A 22971-nucleotide genomic window follows, 5' to 3' on the forward strand; every position below is an offset into this window, starting at 1 on the left:
TCCAGAACACGTTTCTTTCCATTATTTCTGAACCACAAGTTCAATCTTCATAAAATTTGAAAGTTAAAAAAAAGGGTATTTTAGGTAACCCGTTCATTTGAAATTAATTTTGTTCGAATCGGTTGTGTAGTTTCTGAGATAGTAAAATTTCGTGATTTTCACATTTTGATACATGGTGCCTAAACTAAAAATCCGATTACAATGAAGTTCAAAAGGGTGTTATGAGGCCACTAGACCTTTCATTTTCAACTGATTTCGTGAAAACCGGTCTAGCCATTTCTGAGAAAAGTAAGTGAGTTTAAGCAGTTTTTGATATATGCTTTGCTTTTATAACGTGAATTGACATTTTTAAAAATAACGGACAAAGTTACGAACCGATTACAATGATATTCAATTGCAATCTATGGGACAACTAGGTCTTTCATTCAAGACTAGTTTTGTGTAAATCGGTCCAGCCATCTCTGAGAAAAGTGAGTGAGTTTAAACAGCCTCTGGAAAACATTTCTTTACATAACTTTTGAACCATATGTTCAATCTTAATGAAATTTATAAGTTAAGAGTTCTGAAGATAGCCCGTTTATTTGACATCAATTTTGTCCAAATCGGTTGTGTAGTTTCTGAGATATTGATGTTTCGTGATTTTTACATTTTGATACATAACCTTCAAACCAAAAATCCGATTACAATGAAATTTAATAGCAATCTATGGGGTAACTACACCTTTCATTTGCAATTAATTTCACGGAAATTGGTCCAGCCATCTCTGAGAAAAGTGAGTGAGAAAAAAAAGTTGCACATACACACACACATACACACACACATACATACACACATACATACATACATACAGAAAATGCTCAGCTCGTCGAACTAAGTCGAATGATACACGACATTCCGCCCTCTGGAACACTTTAATACCTTTAGTTTTTTCAGTGATTGCTATACCTTTCTAGGAGAAAGGCAAAAAGTGATGGTAGCCATTGGGTGAGCCGGGGAATATGGTGCGATTAATGTGCTATTTGGTGGTTGGTGCAACCAAGGCACCAGTCAGGAAAAAGAGTTAGCACTTAATGTGCTACTTGGTTGTAGCATGAAGTGCCACGGACTCAAAAATACACCGATGCATCAAAAGTGATGTTTCAGCGCAACCGCAAACGAAGCCGCATCGCAACCAAGCAGCAAGCAACGTGGAGTTACTTTGTCGACGACCGTCATCGGACACCAGAGGATTGCCTGGCGATGGCGCAGGAACTGGAGGGTGCAGCGAGGAGGATGCGCCAGCAGCAGAACGTAAGCTCTGTGCAGAATGTTTGAAAATAAAGGAGTTAGTCTAACTCAAAGTCTGATGTGGTTAACTCTTAGCTTATCACCTCCTTATAGCCATATCGGGTTCGTGCCGATTTGGCAGTCATTTTGGGTTCGAGCTTTTATATCGAACCATCATATGGTGACCCCGACGTGATTGTCGAGGGTAAAAGTGCATAGGTGATAAGTGCGCGCCTCGACAGTTAGTTGAAAATATAACTTTGTGTCAATCGCCGACACCGGGATAGTCGCAAAATTGCGATAAAAAGGAACCAAAAGTGCGTGATCGTCGCGGTGTAAGTGTGTGGAACAATTTAGTGCGCGCCCCGGCGAATTATCGCGAAAATATTGCCCTCCGAAAGGGTTAAATCGAATAACTTTGTGTCAATTGCCGACACCGGGATAGTCGCAAAATTGCGATAAAAAGGAACCAAAAGTGCGTGATCGTCGCGGTTTAAGTGTGCGGAACAATTAAGTGCGCGCCCCGGCGAATTATCGCGAAAATATTGCCCTCCGAAAGGGTAAAATCGAATAACTTTGTGTCAATCGCCGACACCGGGATAGTCGCAAATTGCGACAAAAAGGAACAAAACAGTGCGTGATCGTCGCGGTGCGAGTGTGCGGAACATTAAGTGCGCGCCCCGGCGAATAATCGCGAAACATACTGCCCTCCGAAAGGGCAGAATTGAACAACTTGCCTTAATCTCCGATACTGGAAGATTCGCCAACGCGATAAAAAGGGCAATACAATGGCTGACGTAGCTGTTTATGCGGCCCAACTGACCGCATTAGAAGGTTCAATCAAGGCACTGAACACATATGCAAAAGGACTAGTACCAAGTGCCTTACCTGCGTTGGTCTACCTACAGACCAAATACGATCTACTAGAATCACTGTTTCAACAGGCCTTCGACATTGTCCTTCAGCTGGAGGGTGCTGGAAAGGATTCAAATCATAGAGAGCCACTCATGTCAACTTACGTAGACACCAAGTCAACGTTGTTGCACTGGATCCGCGTGATTGAGAGAGCGGACAGCAGAGAAAATTCTCCACGAAGAGGCCAAGCCATACTGGAGCAAACGATGGCCCCAGGGCTGAATCGGCAGGACCACCTCCCAAGGATTGAACTGCCTCGATTTAATGGATCGCCAACTGAATGGTTGGCGTTCAAGGGACGTTTTGAAAAAAGAATAAGTGCCCTAACTGAAGATGCCGACAAATACGCGTTTCTTGGTAAGTGTTTTGAACGCTATGAGCCAGCCAAAAACGCCACGGAGGCATTTGAAAACGCTGGCATACCCTTTGACCAAGCATGGTCGAAACTCGAGGAAAGGTTTTACAAACTAAGAATAGCCTTCGAAGGCTATTTCTCTAATTTTCTGCGCCACCGCCGCGCAAAGGAACCGAATTCCAGAACTATCCTGGGATTGATAGATGCAGTGGACACCATGTTGTCCGCAACTAAACAAATCGCCGGCCAAACCGATGCACCGGACCAAGTGGCAAATGGATTGTTGATATGTCTGGTGAAGGAGCGCTTAGATGAAAAAACGCTCATGAAATTGGAAGAGCGTTTAGACTTGCAAAAATTATATTCTTGGAAAGAATTCAAGGAAGAGCTGGAAAAAATGGCCGATGAATTGGCTTGTAAAACAGCTGCTGAGAATGCTCACGCCACAAGAGGTTCAAATAAAGCAGCATCCTTCAGTGCAACGAAAAACCCCAAGGTAGAAAACAAAACGCAACTTCAAACAACGCGGGAATGCTCCTACTGCGAGAATTCAAATCATACTTCCCACGCTTGTAAAGAATTTGGAGCTTTATCGATCGAAGCCCGTCGAGATGAAGTTCAGAAGCGGAATATGTTTTACAACTGCTTATCAAGGGCACACAATGTACGCAATTGCACCAGCACTGGACGGTGCCGCGAATGCAAGGGCCGGCACCACACCATGCTCCACGAAAACAGGAGCCAAGGAAAAGAAGAGGAAAACAAAGGCATAATCATGCAGGCAACCAGTGAGAACACTAAGTGACTAGGCAAACAAGAGTATGTGTTCCTAGCCACTGCAATGATTAATATCACAGTAGAAGGTAAATCGAAGTTCAAAATGAGATGTCTCTTGGACTCAGGAAGCCAAATAGTGAGAAGGCTTTTTCAATGCTCAAGGTGCAACCCATCCAGGAAAAATTCATAGTGCACGGATTTAACGGAACAGTGCAAACCAACAGAAAGATTAGGATAACTCTCATCGCTGACCAAGGTAAATTCAACATAGATTTGGATTTGATAGTACTCCCCCGCGGGCTCTGCGAGCAGCCGACGGAGACGATACACATTTTCCAACTGGATGTTCCCAAAGGCATCAAACTAGCTGACTCAAACTTTTACATCAAAGGACCAATCGACATCCTATTAGGAGCGAGAACGTTTTATCAAATACTCGGTTCGCGTCAAATACAAACGGATTCAGGGCCAACATACTTCGAACAGAAACTAGGGTGGCTTGCCGCAGGACTAATTGAATTCAACGTTAAACGCGGCAACCTATCGAAAGGTAATTTTCTGCCATTGAGCACCAAGAAAACAAATCAAGATGCCTCAACGCTGACTATTTCAAAGGACGTTAGTGAAGAGTCTGAGAGGGCTGGATGTTCAAATGAAGAGCTACACCAACTATTCCACGAATTCTTCAAGGGAAGTGAAATAGTGTCAGACCAGGAAACGAATGCCAAGCTAGAAAACAATGAAATTGAACAACACTTCAAAACCACGCATTACATTAATGAAGGCGGTAAATATGTAGTACGAATATTATTGAAAGGAGAGATAACCACATTAGGAAACTCTCTGGAACAAGCCAATAGGAGACTCTTGTCATTGGAGCGGCGGCTTTACCAAAATCCACAACTGAAGTCAGAATATGATGCCTTCATTAAAAGAATACCTCGATTTAGATCACATGGAAGTAGTCGATGAAAAGGACGAACACAAGGTAATCTATTACATCCATCCCAAGTAGTCTTCGAAATATATTCCTGTTCGTAGCTGGATTTCACATTTTTGAACATAACAGGCAAAGTAATAGTCCGATTGCAAAACAAATCAATAGCGTCTCATGGGGCAACTAGACTTTCTATTTGACACTGATTTTATGAAAATCGGTTCAGCCATCTCTGAGAAACATGAGTAAGATTAAACAGTCTTCAGAACACGTTTCTTTTCATAACTTTTGAACCACATGTTCAATCTTTAAAAAATTCAAAAGTTAAGGGTATTTCAGGTAGCCCATTCATTTGAAATCAATTTTGTTCAAATCGGTTGCGTAGTTTCTGAAATATGTTATATATGTAGATGATGTTTTGTGATTTTAACATATTGATACATAACCTCTAAACTAAAAATCCGATTACAATGAAATTTGATAGGGTCTTATGGGGAAATTAGACCTTTCATTTGCAATTAATTTCACGAAAATCGGTTCAGCCATCTCTGAGAAAAGTGAGTGAGAATAAAAATCTGCACATACACACACACATACAGAGAATGCTCAGCTCGTCGAACTGAGTCGAGTGATATATGCCATTCGGCCCTTTGGAACACTTTTATATCTTCGGTTTTGCAAGTGATTGCTATACCTTTCTAGGAGAAAGGCAAAAAGGCAAAAATCATGAAAAATGCCTTATTTTTTGAGCATTTGGTGGATATTTGTATTTGTACAAAATTATAGAATTTCAAAAACTTTCGAACGACAAATGTTCAAATTTTCATTTATTGGACTAGTGGAAAAGCATAGAATTGTTACAGAAAATTCGTCATTGGAAATACGATTCAAGATTTGTGAATATCTTTTCCGACGTGATGATTTACGTAGAACCACGTTTTGGTGAACAATACGAAAGAGGCTACGAACATTTTTTATCATATTTTTTCTACTCAAGGCGAAATTTTATCTAATAGTTTTTTTTGTTAAGGAATTAGGATTACGTTGTCCATTGATGTGAACTTTTGTAATACCAATCTAATAGTTAATAATTGTTGAATCAATAATTTAATCAATAATAATCAGTCTTATAACAAAAAAGATAGGGTAACGTTTTCGGCAGTGTATTTTTTCGGCACGTTTTCTGTAACAGTCTTGTGCAAAAACCTGTCGAAGAAAACAACTGCCAATGACGTCCGATTCCTATATAAATTTTGTAAAAATATGACTTTGAATCAAATATTCGGTTCGATAATTTTTGGCTTTCTAACACTTTATCAAGATCAATTGTACATCAAGTGACTGATTTTGTTTCTCTGATTAATTTTTCACAAATTCATTTTTAACACAAACACGAAGATAGAAAAATTGTCTACATATCACATCAATTGATATTATTTTTGCAATGTACTCGCACTTACCCCATATTTAGATATTTAACCGCATGTTTCACTTGATGTGTTTGAATGCTGCAATACAACGAGTGTTATTATTCAAATGAATATTGGAAGTTGAAAATTCTATACGAAAATATTCGTAGCTGTTCAAAATACTTACTAATAAAGTGAAACAAAATTTTGGGAAATACTCAAAAATAATTGACGGCTTTTGTGAACGAACAGTTATCATTATCATGGTAGTCACAGTAATAAGGAACACAAACAAAACCAAGTAGCCAAACAAATGTACTAGTCAGCCTATACACAAGAGAGTCCCCAAGACACTCACCGTTAAGGCGATTGTCAACATCAAAACGGGCAAGCTGTATAATTTTGCACTGCTGTTATTCGTTTTGATGTTGACAGTTGCCTTAACGGTGAGTGTCTTGGCGACTCTTTTGTGTATAGGTAGATTAAAATGTACCAACAAGGACTGCATATATACTACGTTAACATATTAGGGGTCTTCACATCGAGCTCGTATACGAATACCCAGCCGTAAACTGTAGGGGTCTTCATATCGAGAAGTATTTTTACCGACACGTATTTGCAGAGCCAGATTTAAGGGGGGGCCCAGGGGGCCCGGGCCCCGGGCCCCCACATTTTTGAGGCCTCCACAAAACGAGAAAAAGTTCTTTTCTCTATCAAAAATGAGATTCAATAAAAAGTTCAATTTACAGTAAGAAAATTTGAACAGACCATTTGAATCTGAAACTTTCCTCCAGTGTTATTTTTTCGCGAGCGCCAATATCACAACCACATCCATAAGATTTCACCTTAGATTCTCTTGGAATGACACACATTAACACACCATTTGAATCGAACCAGCGCGCATGGGAAATCAAGCAGGAAAGAAGATAATCCACAAGTTTTTTTAATACATTGCTGTTGATTCCGAAAATAAGTTTACCTGTCCGAATCAGGGATACTAGATTTGCGTTGCAAAATGCAGATTTTCAGAGTCCGTGTGCAGATTTTATTGACCTGCAGAAGTGTGTAGGGGTAAACAGGGTAAGACCGCCCTGCGGGGTAAGACCGCCCACTGTAGTTTTACTACCAAGTTATAAAATAATTGAAAAATTTCTTTAACGTGTCTATCACAGTATAATTACATAACATTTTGCACGTTTTTCTGTTTTGATAGTGCGCGAACGGTCGCAGAAATAATCAAAAACAACCTTTCAGCTGGCAACCAGTCAATGCGCTATTGTTTTGCGGCAACGGGACTTAAGGTTTTTCAGTCTAAAAATCTATTGTTTTGTTCGTGAATATACGTTTAATCGCTTGCCTGAATCTATCTTCTTTCGGGAATATCGAAGGCCGTGAGTAATCTTGTAATTTCGACTACTTTTTCGGTCAAATATGAAAATGTTCCACTGGGGGTAAAGTCGCCCACTATACAAGGGGTAAAACCGCCACGTATCCAACTGCTTGTTGTTTTACTTCAAGACCCAAATGCCTCGACACTACAAAGGGAATACGTACAGGATCAGTGAAGCAACTTCAAGCCACATAAAACATCGATGTTAATCGACCATTTTCGATTTGGTTGAAGCTTTTCTAGTAATATATTTTAACAAGACTTATTTTTGAAAAAAGTAAACCTGTGTGAAAATGGTGTTAATGAACCAAAATAATTTTAGAGCCATGACGGTTTGTTTGATTGGTATGACGTCTCCGGCAGAATTGAAAATAGTAGTTTTTTACTTCCGAAAATAATACACACTCTAAAAAAATTTAAAGAAAAGATATAAAAATAGAATTAAAAATATATTTTTTTTTTAAATTTATTTGAAAGAATATGTTTTTCCCTGTAAAATCTACAAAAGGTAAGCTAAAATTTTATGGTTGTTGGATCATGGAGTAATAGAAATATTAATAGCTTAATTTTTGTGAAGAATTTTTTTTTTTTGACGGTTTGTTTGGTGTATAGAGTCGTTGATAATTTTGTTCTTCAAAAAAAAACATAGAAAATTGAAAATATAAATAACCGAAAAAATAATTATTGGTATTTTTCTATACATAATAAGTCTTCAAAAGAATCATACAGACAGGTTTAATGAGTTTTAATTTTTAGCTTTTATTTTTTTATTTTTTATTTTTTTTTCAGATTTTTCACAGTGTATATTTTATTTAAAAAGAAAAAAAAACCATCCACAACTTTGTCAGAGACCTCATTCGTTGTTTTGCTTTCGTCTCGATTAGACGCAAATGGTTCATCTCCGTTTGAGTTCGCAAAATAACAATACACGAGTTATCGTACGGGTGTTTTTTTTTGTCGATTAGTTCTTGTGCTGCGCGATAACAATAGCCGGCAGTTTATCGGCAGAAACATCTTCTGCACACTGGTAGGGGCAGGCTACCCCGCCAGTGATCTGATACGCAGCTGATATATCAGCAAGAATAATTCTCCCGCACCGCTGTTACCCCGCTAGCAGCACGGACCACCATACGATCGAGCGAGTGGAAGTCAACTACAAGTGGCATCTACAAGGTCGCGTGTAGGATACGGCCACTGTGTCACAACACGAAGCTGGATCGTCATTGTTTGTTCTGCGCAGACGCTCGATTAATCCAACTATCAGCCGTGAGGTCGTGACTTAGACGTTCGGTGAAGTATTCACTTTAGAATTTTTATCATTATTATTAATAGTATTATTATTATTGTTATTATTATAAATATTATTATTATTACTATAATTATTATTATTATTACTATTATTATTATTATTATTATTATTATTATTATTATTACTATTGTTATTAGTATTAGTATTACTGCCTTTTTTTTTATTTTGATCCATTGTAGTTTGAAAAATTGTTTTTAAAATTTAATAGCAACTACTTGACCCCCCCCCACATTCGAATATTTATCGTTTGTGTGCGGTAGAGCGTAACGCTCCCGCAAAATGGACAACATGCAGGTGCAACTATTCCTGGATGTGGAAACAAATGGGGAAGAAATTGAGATCTCCCCCATCAATTCCCCTCTACCTTCCCCGCTACCTAGCCCCGTACCAAGGGTACCGGCAACACGGGTGAAAGCTTACCCAGATGCTTCGAAAGGTCCGTTCGTAGTTTACTTCAGGCCCATAAAGAAGCCTCTAAATATTATTCAAATCGGCAAGGACCTGGCAAAACAGTTTTCGGACGTAACCGAAATTACAAAGGTTAGACCGAACAAACTGCGAGTTGTTGTGAGTAGCTTGAAGCAAGCAAACGCAATTGCTAGCTACGAGCTCTTCACGAGAGAGTACCGCGTGTACATCCCTGCCAAGGACGTGGAGATCGACGGTGTGGTTACCGAAGGAAGCCTCACGGTCGATGACATTTTGCGCCACGGGGTTGGCTGCTTCAAGAACCCCCTGATTCAAGATGTAAAGATACTGGATGTCAAGCAATTGCATTCAGTATCCATCGAAGAAGGGAAGAAGAAATTCTTCCCTTCGGATTCCTTCCGTGTAACATTCGCCGGATCCGCACTGCCGAACTACATCTCTTTGGACAGGGTTCGTCTGCCTGTACGCCTGTTCGTACCGCGGGTCATGCATTGCCAAAACTGCAAGCAGTTAGGTCATACAGCCACCTACTGCTGCAACAAGGCACGCTGCAGCAAGTGCGGAGGCAATCATGCTGAGACCGCTTGCAGTGAGGATACTGAAAAGTGTCTTTACTGCGAGGGAACTCGGCATGACCTTTCGGCGTGTCCCGCGTACAAACAGCGCGAGGAAAAAATTAAGCGTTCCCTCAAGGAACGATCAAAGCGCTCTTTCGCAGAAATGCTGAAGAGTGCTGAGCCACCCTCGACAGGAAACATCTTTTCCTTTTTGCCAACCGATGAGGGTACATCTGACGATCCCGTCGAAGGGTGTTCTTATGCCATGCCAGAAGGATCTAGGAAGAGGAGAATGATCAACTCTCCTAATCTTTCTCGCAAAGGTCGCAAGATAACCCCTAGCGGAATGACCAATAAGCCAACACAAAAAGGAAGCGGTGATGAAAAACCGAAGCAAGTACCTCCCGGTTTTAATTTTAAATCAAACCAGGAGTACCCACCGCTTCCTGGGGCACCAAAAACCCCTCGTGCACCCATTTCTCGACCAGAAGATAAAAAAGAAACAGGGTTCATAAAATTTTCTGATATTGTGGACTGGATATTTAAAACATTCAACATACCAGATCCCCTACAAAACATTCTTCTTGCCCTTCTTCCTACAGTGGAAACCTTTTTGATGCAACTAGCAGCAACTTGGCCCCTCATTTCAGCTATCATATCTTTCGATGACTAATACAGCGAAAGAGGTTAGGAATTTTATCACTGTATTACAGTGGAATTGCAGAAGTATCATCCCCAAATTCGATCTATTTTCTCATTTAATAAATACATACAATTGTGACGCATTTGCGCTCTGTGAAACCTTTCTCAATTCAAACGATCAACTCAATTTCCACGATTTTAACATTATTCGTCGAGATCGAGACTCACACGGTGGAGGGGTACTTTTAGGGATTAAAAAGTGCTATTCCTTCTTCCGAATCGACCTCCCCTCGATCTCGCATATTGAAGTCGTTGCCATTCAAACGAATATGAATGGAAAAGACCTATGCCTTGTTTCGTTATATATCCCTCCATCCGCGCGGATTGAACAGAGGCATCTCACTGATATAGCAGAGTTGCTTCCCGCGCCTTTTTTGATATTGGGAGATTTTAATTCTCACTGTTCGCTATGGGGGTCGCTGTTCGACGACAACCGATCTTCTTTAATCTGTAACTTGATCGACGACTTCAATATGACAGTTTTGAATACTGGGGAAGCGACACGTGTACGTAATCCTCCAGCACGTGAAAGCGTGCTTGACCTATCCCTCTGCTCGACATCACTAGCGCTAGATTGCAAGTGGAAAGTAATCAACGATCCCCACGGTAGTGATCATCTTCCAATCGTTATATCAATTGCTAATGGTTCATCTCCCCCGAACCCAATCAATATTTCCTACGACCTTACACGTAATATTGATTGGAAGCGTTATGAGTCTATTATAGCGGAATCTATCGAGACTCACGAGGAACTTCCTCCGGAGGAAGAATACGCGTTCTTAGCTGGCTTGATAATCGACGCCGCTACTCAAGCTCAGACGAAACCGATACCCGGGGTAACGATTAGACAGCGCCCTCCCAACAAATGGTGGGACAAAGAGTGCTCTGAGCTGTACGCGCGAAGGTCCGCGGCGTATAAGGACTACCGCGAGTACGGCACTGTCAACCTACTTCGAAAGTACGAGGCACTGGGCAGGCAGATGAAGGCGAAAAAACGCGGGTACTGGCGGCGGTTCGTAAACGCGTTGTCGAGGGAAACAGCGATGAGCACTCTTTGGGATACCGCCAGGCGCATGCGGAACCGTGACGTTTCGAATGAAGGTGAGGAGTATTCAGATCGCTGGATACTCGATTTTGCCAAAAAGGTCTGTCCGGACTCTGTACCGGAACAGAAAACCTTTCGCGACGCGTTATTAGTAACTACGGAAGAGCCTCCATTTTCGATGTTGGAATTTTCAATGGCTCTCCTGTCGTGCAACAATAAGGCTCCAGGGTTAGATAGAATAAAATTCAACCTGTTGAAGAATCTACCCGACTCTGCAAAAAGACGCTTGTTGAATTTGTTCAACAAGTTTCTGGAGCTAAATATTGTTCCGCATGACTGGAGGGAGGTAAAAGTCATTGCTATTCGGAAACCCGGGAAACCTGCCTCTGATCACAATTCATATAGGCCGATTGCGATGCTCTCTTGCCTCCGAAAATTAATGGAGAAAATGATCCTCTTACGGTTAGACAAATGGGTCGAAACAAACGGGTTACTTTCAGATACTCAATTTGGCTTTCGCCGGGGCAAAGGGACGAACGATTGCCTAGCGTTGCTTTCTACTGAAATTCAACTAGCCTTTGCTCGAAAAGAGCAAATGGCTTCTGCGTTCATGGATATTAAGGGGGCTTTTGACTCTGTCTCTGTAGAAGTTTTAAGCGCGAAACTTCATTCGCAGGGACTTTCATCAAATTTGAATAACTTTTTGCTCAATTTGTTGTCAGAAAAGCATATGTATTTCTCACATGGCGAATCGAACACTTTCCGAATTAGTTACATGGGCCTCCCCCAGGGCTCATGTTTAAGTCCTCTCTTATATAATTTTTACGTCAATGACATCGATGAATGTCTTGCAAATTCATGCACGCTAAGGCAACTTGCAGACGATAGCGTTGTATCCATTACTGGTAGCGAGGCTAGCGATCTGCAAGGACCATGGCAAGATACCTTAGACAATTTGTCTGAATGGGCTCTTAAGCTGGGTATCGAATTCTCTCCGGAGAAAACTGAGCTGGTCGTTTTTTCTAGGAAGCATAACCCAGCTCAGCTGCAGCTCCTACTAACGGGTAAAACGATCTCTCAGGTTTTAGTCGCTAAATATCTCGGGGTCTGGTTCGACTCTAAATGCACCTGGGCTTGTCATATTAGGTATCTGACACAAAAATGCCAACAGAGGATTAATTTTCTTCGTACGATTACCGGAACTTGGTGGGGTGCTCACCCAGGAGACCTTCTAAGGTTATACCAAACAACGATATTGTCAGTTCTTGAATACGGCTGTTTCTGCTTTCGCTCCGCCGCGAACACACACATTATAAAATTAGAGAGAATACAATATCGTTGTTTGCGTATTGCCTTGGGTTGCATGCAGTCGACCCATACGATGAGTCTTGAAGTGCTAGCGGGTATTCTTCCGTTGAAACATCGTTTTTGGAATCTCTCTTACCGGTTGCTAATTCGATGCACAGTTATGAACCCATTAGTAATTGAAAATTTCGAGAGGTTGGTCGACCTTCAATCTCAATCCAGATTTATGACTTTATATTTTGACTATATGGCTCAAGATATTAATCCTTCTTCATACGATTCCTCCAATGTCGCACTTTTAGATACTTCTAATAATGCTATATTCTTCGACACCACCATGAAACAAGACATTTCTGGTATCCCGGATCAATTGCGACCCCAAGAGATCCCTAAGATTTTTTCCAATAAGTTTAAACATGTTAGTTATGATAAAAGGTTTTACACTGACGGATCTAATCTAGATGAGTCCACTGGCTTCGGTGTTTTCCACGAAAATTTTACCGCCTCCTACAAACTCGATGCTCCTGCTTCCGTGTACGTCGCAGAACTTGCTGCTATTCAGTACTCTCTTGGAATCATCGAAACCCTACCCATAGACCACTACTTCATCTTCACAGATAGTCTCAGTGCCATTGAGGCTCTGCGATCAATGAAGCCTGTGAAGCACACCCCGTATTTCCTGGGGAAAATACGGCGGTTTTTAAGTGCTTTAACAGATAAAAATTACCGGGTTACCTTAGCGTGGGTCCCTTCTCATTGCTCGATTCCGGGTAACTAAAGGCTGACTCTTTAGCTAAGGTGGGTGCTATTGATGGCGATATTTATGAAAGACCAATTGCTTATGATGAATTTTATAGCATTTTGCGTCAGAGAACACTCAACAGTTGGCAATCATCATGAAACTCAGATGAACTGGGACGGTGGCTACATTCCATTTTTCCTAAGGTATCGACGAAAGCATGGTTCAAGGGGTTGGATGTAGGTCGGGACTTCATTCGCGTGATGTCCAGAATTATGTCCAACCACTACACGTTAAACACGCATCTCTTTCGTATAGGGCTTGTAGACAGTAATCACTGCGTTTGTGGCGATGGCTACCATGACATCGAGCATGTTGTTTGGTCGTGTACCGAATACTGTGGTGTTAGGTCTGAGCTTATAGATTCCCTTCGGGCCCGAGGAAAACAACCGAACGTACCCGTTAGAGACATTCTGGGAAGCGGTGATCTCCAGTACATGACACAGCTATACGGGTTTATAAAAAATGCTGGCATTAAAATTTGATTTCTTTTATCTATTTGCTAGAATACAATTTTTGTCACAAACTGAAAGAGAATGATACACCCGGCTGGAGACACTAAAACGAAGACTCGGCATCTCTATGTTTACGCAGACACCTCAGACCAAAATTGCTCAAATAGAACATCACTGGTTAGCCACGTACAAATGAATACATTCTGTAATATAAATTGTTAAAAACAAAATTGTAACACCCCTCCTCTCACCTTAAATCCCCACTAGCTCGTAGTCGGCCGCGAGAATAAAGAAAAGGCCTTCCTCTTTTCCCTGCTAACTTAGAATTTAAAAAAAATGTACTTGGCTCAGTTAAACATAAATTGTATCGTGCCGTGTCAAATAAACTATTTAAAAAAAAAAACTTTGTCAGAGGCACTATACCGATAAAATCAACCGTTTCGGCCCTAAAAATATTGTTTATCCTCAAAAAATGGTGGGCGATCTTACCCCGCTGGTGGGCGGGCTTACCCCGCATGAAAAAGATCTGCACATTTTCAATGAATTTTTAAAAATTGAAAAAAAAAACTGGAAAATAAACAAAAATATTTCAGTTCTTATTTTTTAAATGCGGGTATTGAATAGAAAAACCTCTTAGCAAAGAAAAAATGAAATTGCAGCCGCAACTTTATTTTCAATAAACAGAATTGCTTAAGGGGGCGGTCTTACCCCGCTTACCCCTAGTTTTTTCCTAGGTTCTGTAGATTATTGCCAGCGTAGCCTTATAGTTGCGCAGTCTTTCTCAAATTGTGTGCAAATTTTTGCTTGCGGATCGCATTTTTCTCGAATTGCGGTAGGTTTTTATTTTTCAGATATCAAGAAAAAACTTCCGGATTTCGAGCAAGTTGCATACATTTATTTATTTGAGCCTAATGATCTCGAACGCAACTGGAGAAAGGTCTTTATCGAAGATGAAACTGATTGAAAATAGGTTGCGAACGACTATGAAGAGTGAAAGGCTGTCAAACTTAGCATTGTTAAGTTGAGAGTTCAATATTCTGAAGGAGCTGAATGTTGATTATTCAATCAATAAGTTCTCTGCAAAAAAAAACTCGTAAGAAAAAATTCTAGCAAATTTTTGGTAACTTTTCAATGAGAAATAAGTGTTTTTAACTCGTACGATAAAAAAACGGGTTTGTTTTATTCTGGGGCCCCACTGTAAACTGGGCCCCGGGCCCCCACAATCGTAAATCCGGCTCTGCGTATTTGCTATATGTTTACCAATGCATTCATGTGAACGTACCTTCGGATGCTTGGTATTCATGCATAAACGCAGTTTTGTCAAACTGAGATGCCAGATTCATTTCTACATTTAGGAATCGTTTTTGCAAAGTTCCAAGAAATGAGAATGGATTTTTCAATACCACTTAAAATAATTAAATATCTTGAAGACCAAAAAAAATTAAATGTCTGAGCCATTTAGCCAAAGGTTAGGCTTAGCTTAACTCGTTTGACATATTTCGTATGATGAAAAGTGAGGATCATTGTCGTAAAAAAGAGCTATGTTTCGCTTTTGAGAGCTTATTAAAATAATTCTTTGTAGAAAACTCAAAATGCGAACTTCCAATTTTCACCCATACATGAAGTTGCGTTTTGGTAGGGCTGGTGCTGATTCGGCATCACTGTTGTCGTTGCTGTTCTGTTTCTTGTTTACATTTTGCAAACAGTATCCAATATGCCGAAATTTAGCTAAAAAAGAAAACTAAAAAGTTATCTCAGAACAACATTTATCGACAATTTATTACATCTAGAAATATTTGCAGATGGTCAAGGTTTTTATAAGAGAATTGAAGTCATCTAATATAGCTTAAATGTATACATTTTTCAGACCAGCAAGATCAGGAAAACAAAGCTATCGAGGATTACATCTTTTCGAAAACGATCGCACAATATTGTCGGTATGCAGCTCTTTTTATAATTGGATCTGTACCTAAATCTCGACATTTTACTGCTAACGTTCTACCAAACCTCGATGAAACCCGTTTCAAAGAATTGATTCGTGTTAGCTGGAGCAGTTTCAAAATAATTCTGGAACTGATTCGGCATGATGGGGTATTCCACACTTTGCAAGCGCGCAAGCAATTTCCCGTTGAAATCCAACTTTTAATAGTTCTCTATCGTTTGGGATCTTATGGCGAAGGCGCATCTATTGCCAAACTTTCTGCCTTTTTTGGAATTGGTGACGGAGGCACAATTCAAATCATTACTGATCGGGTTTTCAAAGCCATTCTAAACCTGAAATCGAGATATATCTCATGGCCTGACGCTACTGAAAGACGCGAAATAGTTGCAAGAAACTTCCATGAGCTGCCTCATTGCATTGGGTATGTTGATGGTACAGAAATTAAGCTGGCTGAAAAACCTGTTACTGATCCAGAAGCATATTTCTCACGGAAACACATGTACTCGTTAAAAGTCCAAGCCGTGTGTGACTATCAAAAAAAGTTCGTCATATGGTACTTGGTTACCCCGGCAGCGTACATGATAGCAGGATTTTTAACAACTGTGAATTATCAACGAATTCCTCTAAGTATTTCTCTGGAGCAGAATGGATAGCAGGCGATAGTGCTTATAAATTATAAACCACTGTTATTACACCGTACAGAATAAATACCACAGCAAGAACTATCGAAGACAGGAAGCAATTCAATAAAACGTTAAGCAAATTTCGAATTAGAATCGAACATTGCTTTGGACTGATGAAAGAGAGATTCAATAGTCTAGAAGAGCTGAAAATTTCTGGAAGTGATGAAAGCATTAAACTAGCCTTGCGCTGGATTCTTGTTATTACCATATTGCATAATATTCTAATAGAGCATCGTCAGGATGAAGATGACTTTGAACTACAAGAAACAGTTAACGATAACATAGAAGAAGACGATGAAATGCATAGCACGAATACGACAAACGAAGGAGAGCAGAAACGTCGAGCACTGTTTGAAATAATTAAAGATTTGCATCAAATTTAACCGTTTATTGATAAAAAAATTACATTACTGAGCGCCAAATTAAACATTGTTATTTGCTTTCAAATGCAATTCATACTTTTTGATTCGCTCCATGTACTCCATATCCAAATTCATCTTAGCCGTCGCAAGCCGTTCTTCTTTCTCCAACTCTAACTTTCTGATTTCCAGCTGATGAGACAGCTCTAATTTTTTTAATTCAACTTCATTTTCCGCCTGTACCTTGGCTAGCTGCAATCTTTCCTCTTCCATGTGTATCTGCTTATTCCATTTCGTCTCTTCAAACTTAAGTTTTTTCTCTTGTATGTCCACCAGAAGCGAAATCGATCCAGAATTAATCGATGGTTTGTTCCTCTTCAGAGGTCGCTTCTTAAGCTGGTTTTTAAATGCTGTAAAATCCATGCCGCTGATGGTTCGATTCGCGTCAGTTCCGTATTCGCAATCTTGACTCAACACTTCCTCTTCCGTGATATTCTCAATGAAAGCAGCATCTTGAGTGACAAACTGGTCCGAATCGTATAATTCAGAAATGCTAGCATTGACAGGTTCCGTTTCAACAATGCAATCTTCATAGGTGCTGCTTGACGTCTCAATGACGACGTCCGGTTTAACACTTTTACGTTGACCAAAGATTTGCTCCAGAGTTTCATAATATGGACATATTTTATGTATATATTCCGATACACTTGATTCCATACCTTCTGCCAGCAGGCCAGCACCAGTTTGATTTTTCCAAGCGTCTGCTTTTAAGTACGATGTCTTCAAGTTCCTCAATCTACTCTTCATTAACGTCCAATTCAGAGCTTCAATTGAGAGAGTTTTTTCAGCAATCTTCATGTAAAAAATTTGAGCGGTAGGTTTCTGGAAAAGGATGATAATCAAACAGCCAGAACTGCAGAAAACTAAGATAAATTAACAAACCTCTAGGGACTCCGGGTTATCTTTCACCTCTTCCAGAACAGTATTAAGCAGTTGTCGTTTTCGTTTTTCACAAACCTGAAAAATATTTTTTAAGTATAGACAACGACAAAAAGCTAACTTATTTACCTCAGTCATGATTTTCATCCGCACAGCAAAAAATTTGGGAAGCACAAGTTGTGGTCGATGCTTTGTTTTGACGTTTTCGGCAGCTGCAGCAGGCACGGAGAACAGGGAGGATCTATCTGTCAAACATCGTGTAACCAACATATTCGGCAACATGGCGTTTGTTTTGGGTTTCGTTCTTTTTGTTAATGAAATTGATCGATGTGAAAAATTATAAAACCGGAACGTTTTTAAATCAAAACTTGTAAAACCGCGAAAAACTTTCATGAATGTGTTATGTAGTGATTTTTCCCCCATTATTGTTCATAGTTACAAACGTCATGGACCAACAAACGTCATGGACCAGAGTTGATCTGCGATAACGCACACATACATGAAATTTGACAGCAGTGAATCCCCTCTGACGGAGAACGAGGGGCTTGAAGATATAGTTTAAGATATATGAAATGCAAAATGTTTTCAGTATATCAGTAATTAATCCATTTTAGTGAGCATTTACGTTAATCTAATTTTGAAGGTTCTAATTTTGTCTGAAAACAACATAGTATAGTATATCGATCGAGCCTTTTTAAACGTACACGACAATACACATTTAATTTGGAAATTTATTATCGGAACTAAGCACAATGCAATTGCGTTAGGTGACCCCTTAGACTTGGTATTTGAAACGGCGTTAATAAATACTCATCAAAATCGACGTGTATTGACAAACGACCTGGTAAATCAGATTTCTTCTGAAGAAAATACGTGCTCGTAAATATTTGGATAAGTATACAAGGGATACACTGGATACGCTGAATACTTAGTTGCACACGACGTTACGCCAATGTTCAATACACCGTCTGTAATTTTAGTATTCTAATGAAAACGAAATGCAATAAATATATAGTACACAGTAAGAAAACTTTATGTCGAATCGCATGTTAGGAATTGCCACCATCGCTTATGAAAGAAAATTCAATAATATTCAACGCAAATTGAAATGATATTGCACATAATTTTCAAACAAAATCGTGGTTTACGTCAGAATCAACTGAAATTCAAATGATATTGCACTTTTTGGGGGGGGGGGGGGGGGGAGGGGGTGTTTGGTGATGAATTAATTATTTACTAATATTTATTCAGAATTTTTATTGTGTGTTCTGCCACAAACGGTGACATATCAACACTATTACATATATTTTAGGTTTTATTTCATTCAAAGATTGTAATTGCTTCCGCAGTTAAGTAAATATAATTGAAGGAAAATTGTAAACCTACTTGTCAAAAGAGAAAAAAACGAGTTTAAAATTAAACCTTAATCTAATCTTACACCTATCTTACTGACTATAAAATGAGCTAATCGTTGTAATTGTGGATTGCAACGATTTTTGTCGGAACTTATTGATAATTTGGTTTGACATATTTTCTAATGTTTCCACATTAGTAAGCCTGTGTAGTTCATTCGTGCTAAACCAGCGAGGGCGCTTCAATATCATTTTCAGAAGTTTGTTCTGAATCCTTTGAAGCATCTTCTTTCTGGTTGTACAACTTGTCCAGATGGGGACTGCATATAACATTGCTGGTCTAAATATTTGTTTGTAAATTAACAGTTTATTCTTGAGACAAAGTCTAGAATTTCTGTTGATAAGAGGATACAAAATTTTTATATATTTATTGCACTTTGTTTGGATATTCTCAATGTGCTCCTTGAAGGTAAGATTTTTATCATAAATTAGCCCTAAATATTTAACTTGGTCAGACCAATTAAAGATTTCACCGTTCAACTTAACAACATGATTATTGATGGGTTTCAGAAAGAAACTCTTGGTTTATGGGGAAAAATAATTAATTGTGTTTTTGATGCATTAGGAGAAATCTTCCATTTCTGCAAATATGAAGAAAATATATCTAGACTTTTTTGCAGCCTACTGCATATGACATATGACATCATCGATCAGCATATGACACGAAGGCTTTTTCCTTTTACGGAAATGCTTGTATCGTCACAAAACAGAGATTTCTCACATCCTGGTGGTAAATCAGAAGTAAAAATATTATATAGACTGGACCCAAGATACTTCCTTGAGGTACACCAGCTCTAACAGGCAATCTATCAGATTTACTATTCAAATAGGTAACCTGAAGAGTGCGGTCAGTCAAGTAACTTTGTATCATTTTTGTGATGTAAAAAGGAAAACGGAAATTGGACATTTTAGCTATCAAACCTTTATGCCAAACACTGTCGAATGCTTTTTCTATGTCTAGAAGAGCAGCTCCAGTGGAATAACCTTCAGATTTATTAGTACGAATCATATTGGTTACTCTAAGTAACTGATGAGTAGTCGAATGCCCATGGCGAAATCCAAACTGTGTCATCATTCTATTAAGAATCATTCTTCCAAAAAGTTTGCTTATAGAAGAGAGTAAACTAATTGGACGATAAATTGTTGCTTCAGCTGGATTTTTTTCAGGTTTTAAAATTGGAGTGACTTTGGCATTTTTCCATTTTGAGAGAAAATTCAAAGCATCTGTCAAAAATTCTCACCAAGAAATTTGAAGAGCTTTCGGGAAGTCTTTTGAGGAGGATATACAAAATCCCATCATCTCCTGGTGGTTTCAGGTTTTTAAAGTTCTTGATAATAGTTCGTATTTCATTCAAGTTTGTTTCTAGTACCTCTCCAGGAAGAAATTCTTGAGTGGTGGTCTGATCATATTTTTGTGATACTTCATTTTCAATAGGACTCATTACGTTCAAATTGAAATTATGAACACTTTCGAACTGCTGAGCAAGTTTATGAGCTTTTTGTTTATTCGTAATAAATATGTGGTCACCATCTTTGAGGACTGGAATGGGCTTTGAAGGTTTCTTGAGAACCTTCGAAAGCTTCCAGAAAGGTTTGGAATATGGTTTTAGTTGTTCAACTTCTCTCATGAAATTTTCATTTTGCAAGAAAGTGAATCTATGTATGATTTTCGTTTGTAAATCTTTAAAAATAACTTTCAAAGCAGGATCACGAGTTCTTTGATATTGACGTCTCCGTGTGTTCTTCAAACGTATAAGAAGTTGAAGCTCGTTGTCAATGATTGGTGTATTAAATTTCACTCTAGCCTTTGGAACTGATAAGTTTCGGGCATTGAGTATTTAACTGCACAAATCATCCATTGCTCCGTCAATGTCAGCACTGTTTTGTAAAACAATATCACAATTTAAGTTCACGTCGATGCATTAGTATTAGAGCGCGTTATGAACTTTTTCCATTTTTGTATGAAATTTAAAATGATTATGCATTTTAAACTAACCTTATAAAACATACTTTACTGAAAAAATATAAAAATGATGTTGTAACATATTTTATTTGTGAGAAATACATAAACATGCTGGGGTTTGGGTAAAATATGCTGTTTTTCATCATTTTGCCGCTAACCTTTTTGCACTTTTCGTTTTTTTCTTGTACTCTAATAGCGCTTCTAAATAGAGTCGCTTATGTTTCATACAGTAACAAAAGTCATGAGCTAGGACAATGACTAAGATTATGCTCCAACTATTAGAAATTTAGCATTTTTATATCTTTTATTTCGACATATTGTCGCAATTTTTCACACTAAATCTAAATTAATATCAATTTTTAGAGTGTTTCAACAGGAGATTCACTCTTCAACCAAAAAAATCAACTAAAAAACAACATAAAACGAGAAATTTCCAAAAATGTTCCGAATTTCATGCAAAACGCGAAAATTTTCATAACGAGGTTTGTTCGTGTGCGTGGATAGATAAAAATGTAACATACCTTGTAGAACTGTCATCTATACTTGCCCGAAAAAAAATAACATTAACAAAACATTGAAAAAACCTTAAAAATTGCTGTAATTGTACATAGTCATACCATAATTTAACTATGGTTTTCATTGTAGATACATCAATTTTACATTAAATATCATTGTCCAGAACAATAAAAAACATCGTTTTTGCCATTTTTACAATGAAAAAGGAGGGTCGTTATGTATCTTAACAGCACTTTTTCAGGCATTTTTCTCATACATTTAGAAGTCACTGACAATGTTTTTCATGGTAAAATTATTGTCGGTGGTAGATTCAACAAAAAAAAAAAACGTTATTAAAACATGGTAATGACAACAATCGTTTACAAGCTTATACAGTAAAAATACCGTGTTTCTTATGAACCATAAAAAACACGGTATTTTTACTGTAAGCTTGTAAACGATTGTTGTCATACCATGTTTTAACAACGTTTTTTGTTGTTGAATCTACCACCGACAATAATTTTACCATGAAAAACATTGTCAGTGACTTCTAAATGTATGAGAAAAATGCCTGAAAAATGCTGTTAAGATACATAACGACCCTCCTTTTTCATTGTAAAAATGGCAAAAACGATGTTTTTTATTGTTCTGGACAATGATATTTAATGTAAAATTGATGTATCTACAATGAAAACCATAGTTAAATTATGGTATAACTATGTACAATTACAGCAATTTTTAAGGTTTTTTCAATGTTTTGTTAATGTTATTTTTTTTCGGATGGCTTTCTTATGTTTTCACATGTAAAAACCACACAAATATCAGCAACACGGTCAACGCGCATTTTCTGATATTTTTCGAGTATATAACGATATCCAATAATATTGCTTGCTGAAGTATCGATGCCAAGTACTCGATACATCGAAGGAAAAGTATCGATACCCGCGGTATCGATAAAGTATCGCACATCCCTATTATTTATGCGTGCACTTTTTTGACAGATAGTGTACTTGCGTGAATTTACCAACCAAAATATTCACCCACTAAAATTTTGTTTGGCCCTCTAGCGGCGAATAGGTGAACTATCAACAGCGCCACCTACAAGTCAAACTACAAAATATTTTAGTGGCTCGGTGGGTGAATTCACGTAACCTTACTAATTTGTGAATCTACCCTCTAAAAGCAACCACCAGAAAATTTTTGTGGCTGAATGTTGGTGATAATTTCTTTTATAAATATAATAATCATTAACGACATCGCGCACACGACTTAAGTCCAAAGTTTATTTTTCCGTGCTAGTCAAGACCCTCATGTATCGACCCAGATTGACTGAATGTGGCGAGTATTACGTTTTACTATGTTAAAGCCTCCCATAGTAACATTCATATTCCCATACATATATATGAGCGGAAAAAAAAATTCAATAAAAAGTTTTTGCACACGACTTAAGTCCAAAGTTTATTTTTCCGTGCTAGTCAAGACCCTCATGTATCGACCCAGATTGACTGAATGTGGCGAGTATTACGTT

The 22971-nt window shown here is 38.6% G+C and overlaps 2 protein-coding genes and 1 pseudogene across 2 annotated transcripts in view; 1 reads left to right on the forward strand and 2 right to left on the reverse strand.

The window, feature by feature from the left end:
* Positions 1-5899, reverse strand: part of LOC129720243 (cyclin-dependent kinase-like 4) — a 240501-nt gene extending 234602 nt beyond the window's left edge. Inside the window, exons 1-2 of the mRNA XM_055671710.1 lie at positions 5847-5899; positions 5711-5758 (exon numbers count right to left, since the gene is read on the reverse strand). Coding sequence (XP_055527685.1) covers positions 5711-5715 — 5 coding nt within the window. The 5' untranslated portion in view covers positions 5716-5758; positions 5847-5899. The remainder of the gene's footprint in view (positions 1-5710; positions 5759-5846) is intronic.
* Positions 5900-15156: 9257 nt separating this feature from the next.
* LOC129717169 (putative nuclease HARBI1) lies at positions 15157-16757 on the forward strand (annotated as a pseudogene).
* Positions 16677-18534, reverse strand: LOC129720268 (uncharacterized). Its single transcript, XM_055671724.1, has 3 exons — positions 17703-18534; positions 17577-17651; positions 16677-17516 (listed from the first exon to the last, which is right to left on the reverse strand). The coding sequence occupies exons 1-3, from the start codon at positions 17994-17996 to the stop codon at positions 16698-16700; spliced, it is 1188 nt and encodes a 395-aa protein (XP_055527699.1). The 5' UTR covers positions 17997-18534; the 3' UTR covers positions 16677-16697.
* Positions 18535-22971: the final 4437 nt, after the last annotated feature.

This window comes from Wyeomyia smithii, chromosome 1, assembly GCF_029784165.1.
Source record: "Wyeomyia smithii strain HCP4-BCI-WySm-NY-G18 chromosome 1, ASM2978416v1, whole genome shotgun sequence".
NCBI classification, from domain to species: Eukaryota; Metazoa; Arthropoda; class Insecta; order Diptera; family Culicidae; genus Wyeomyia; species Wyeomyia smithii.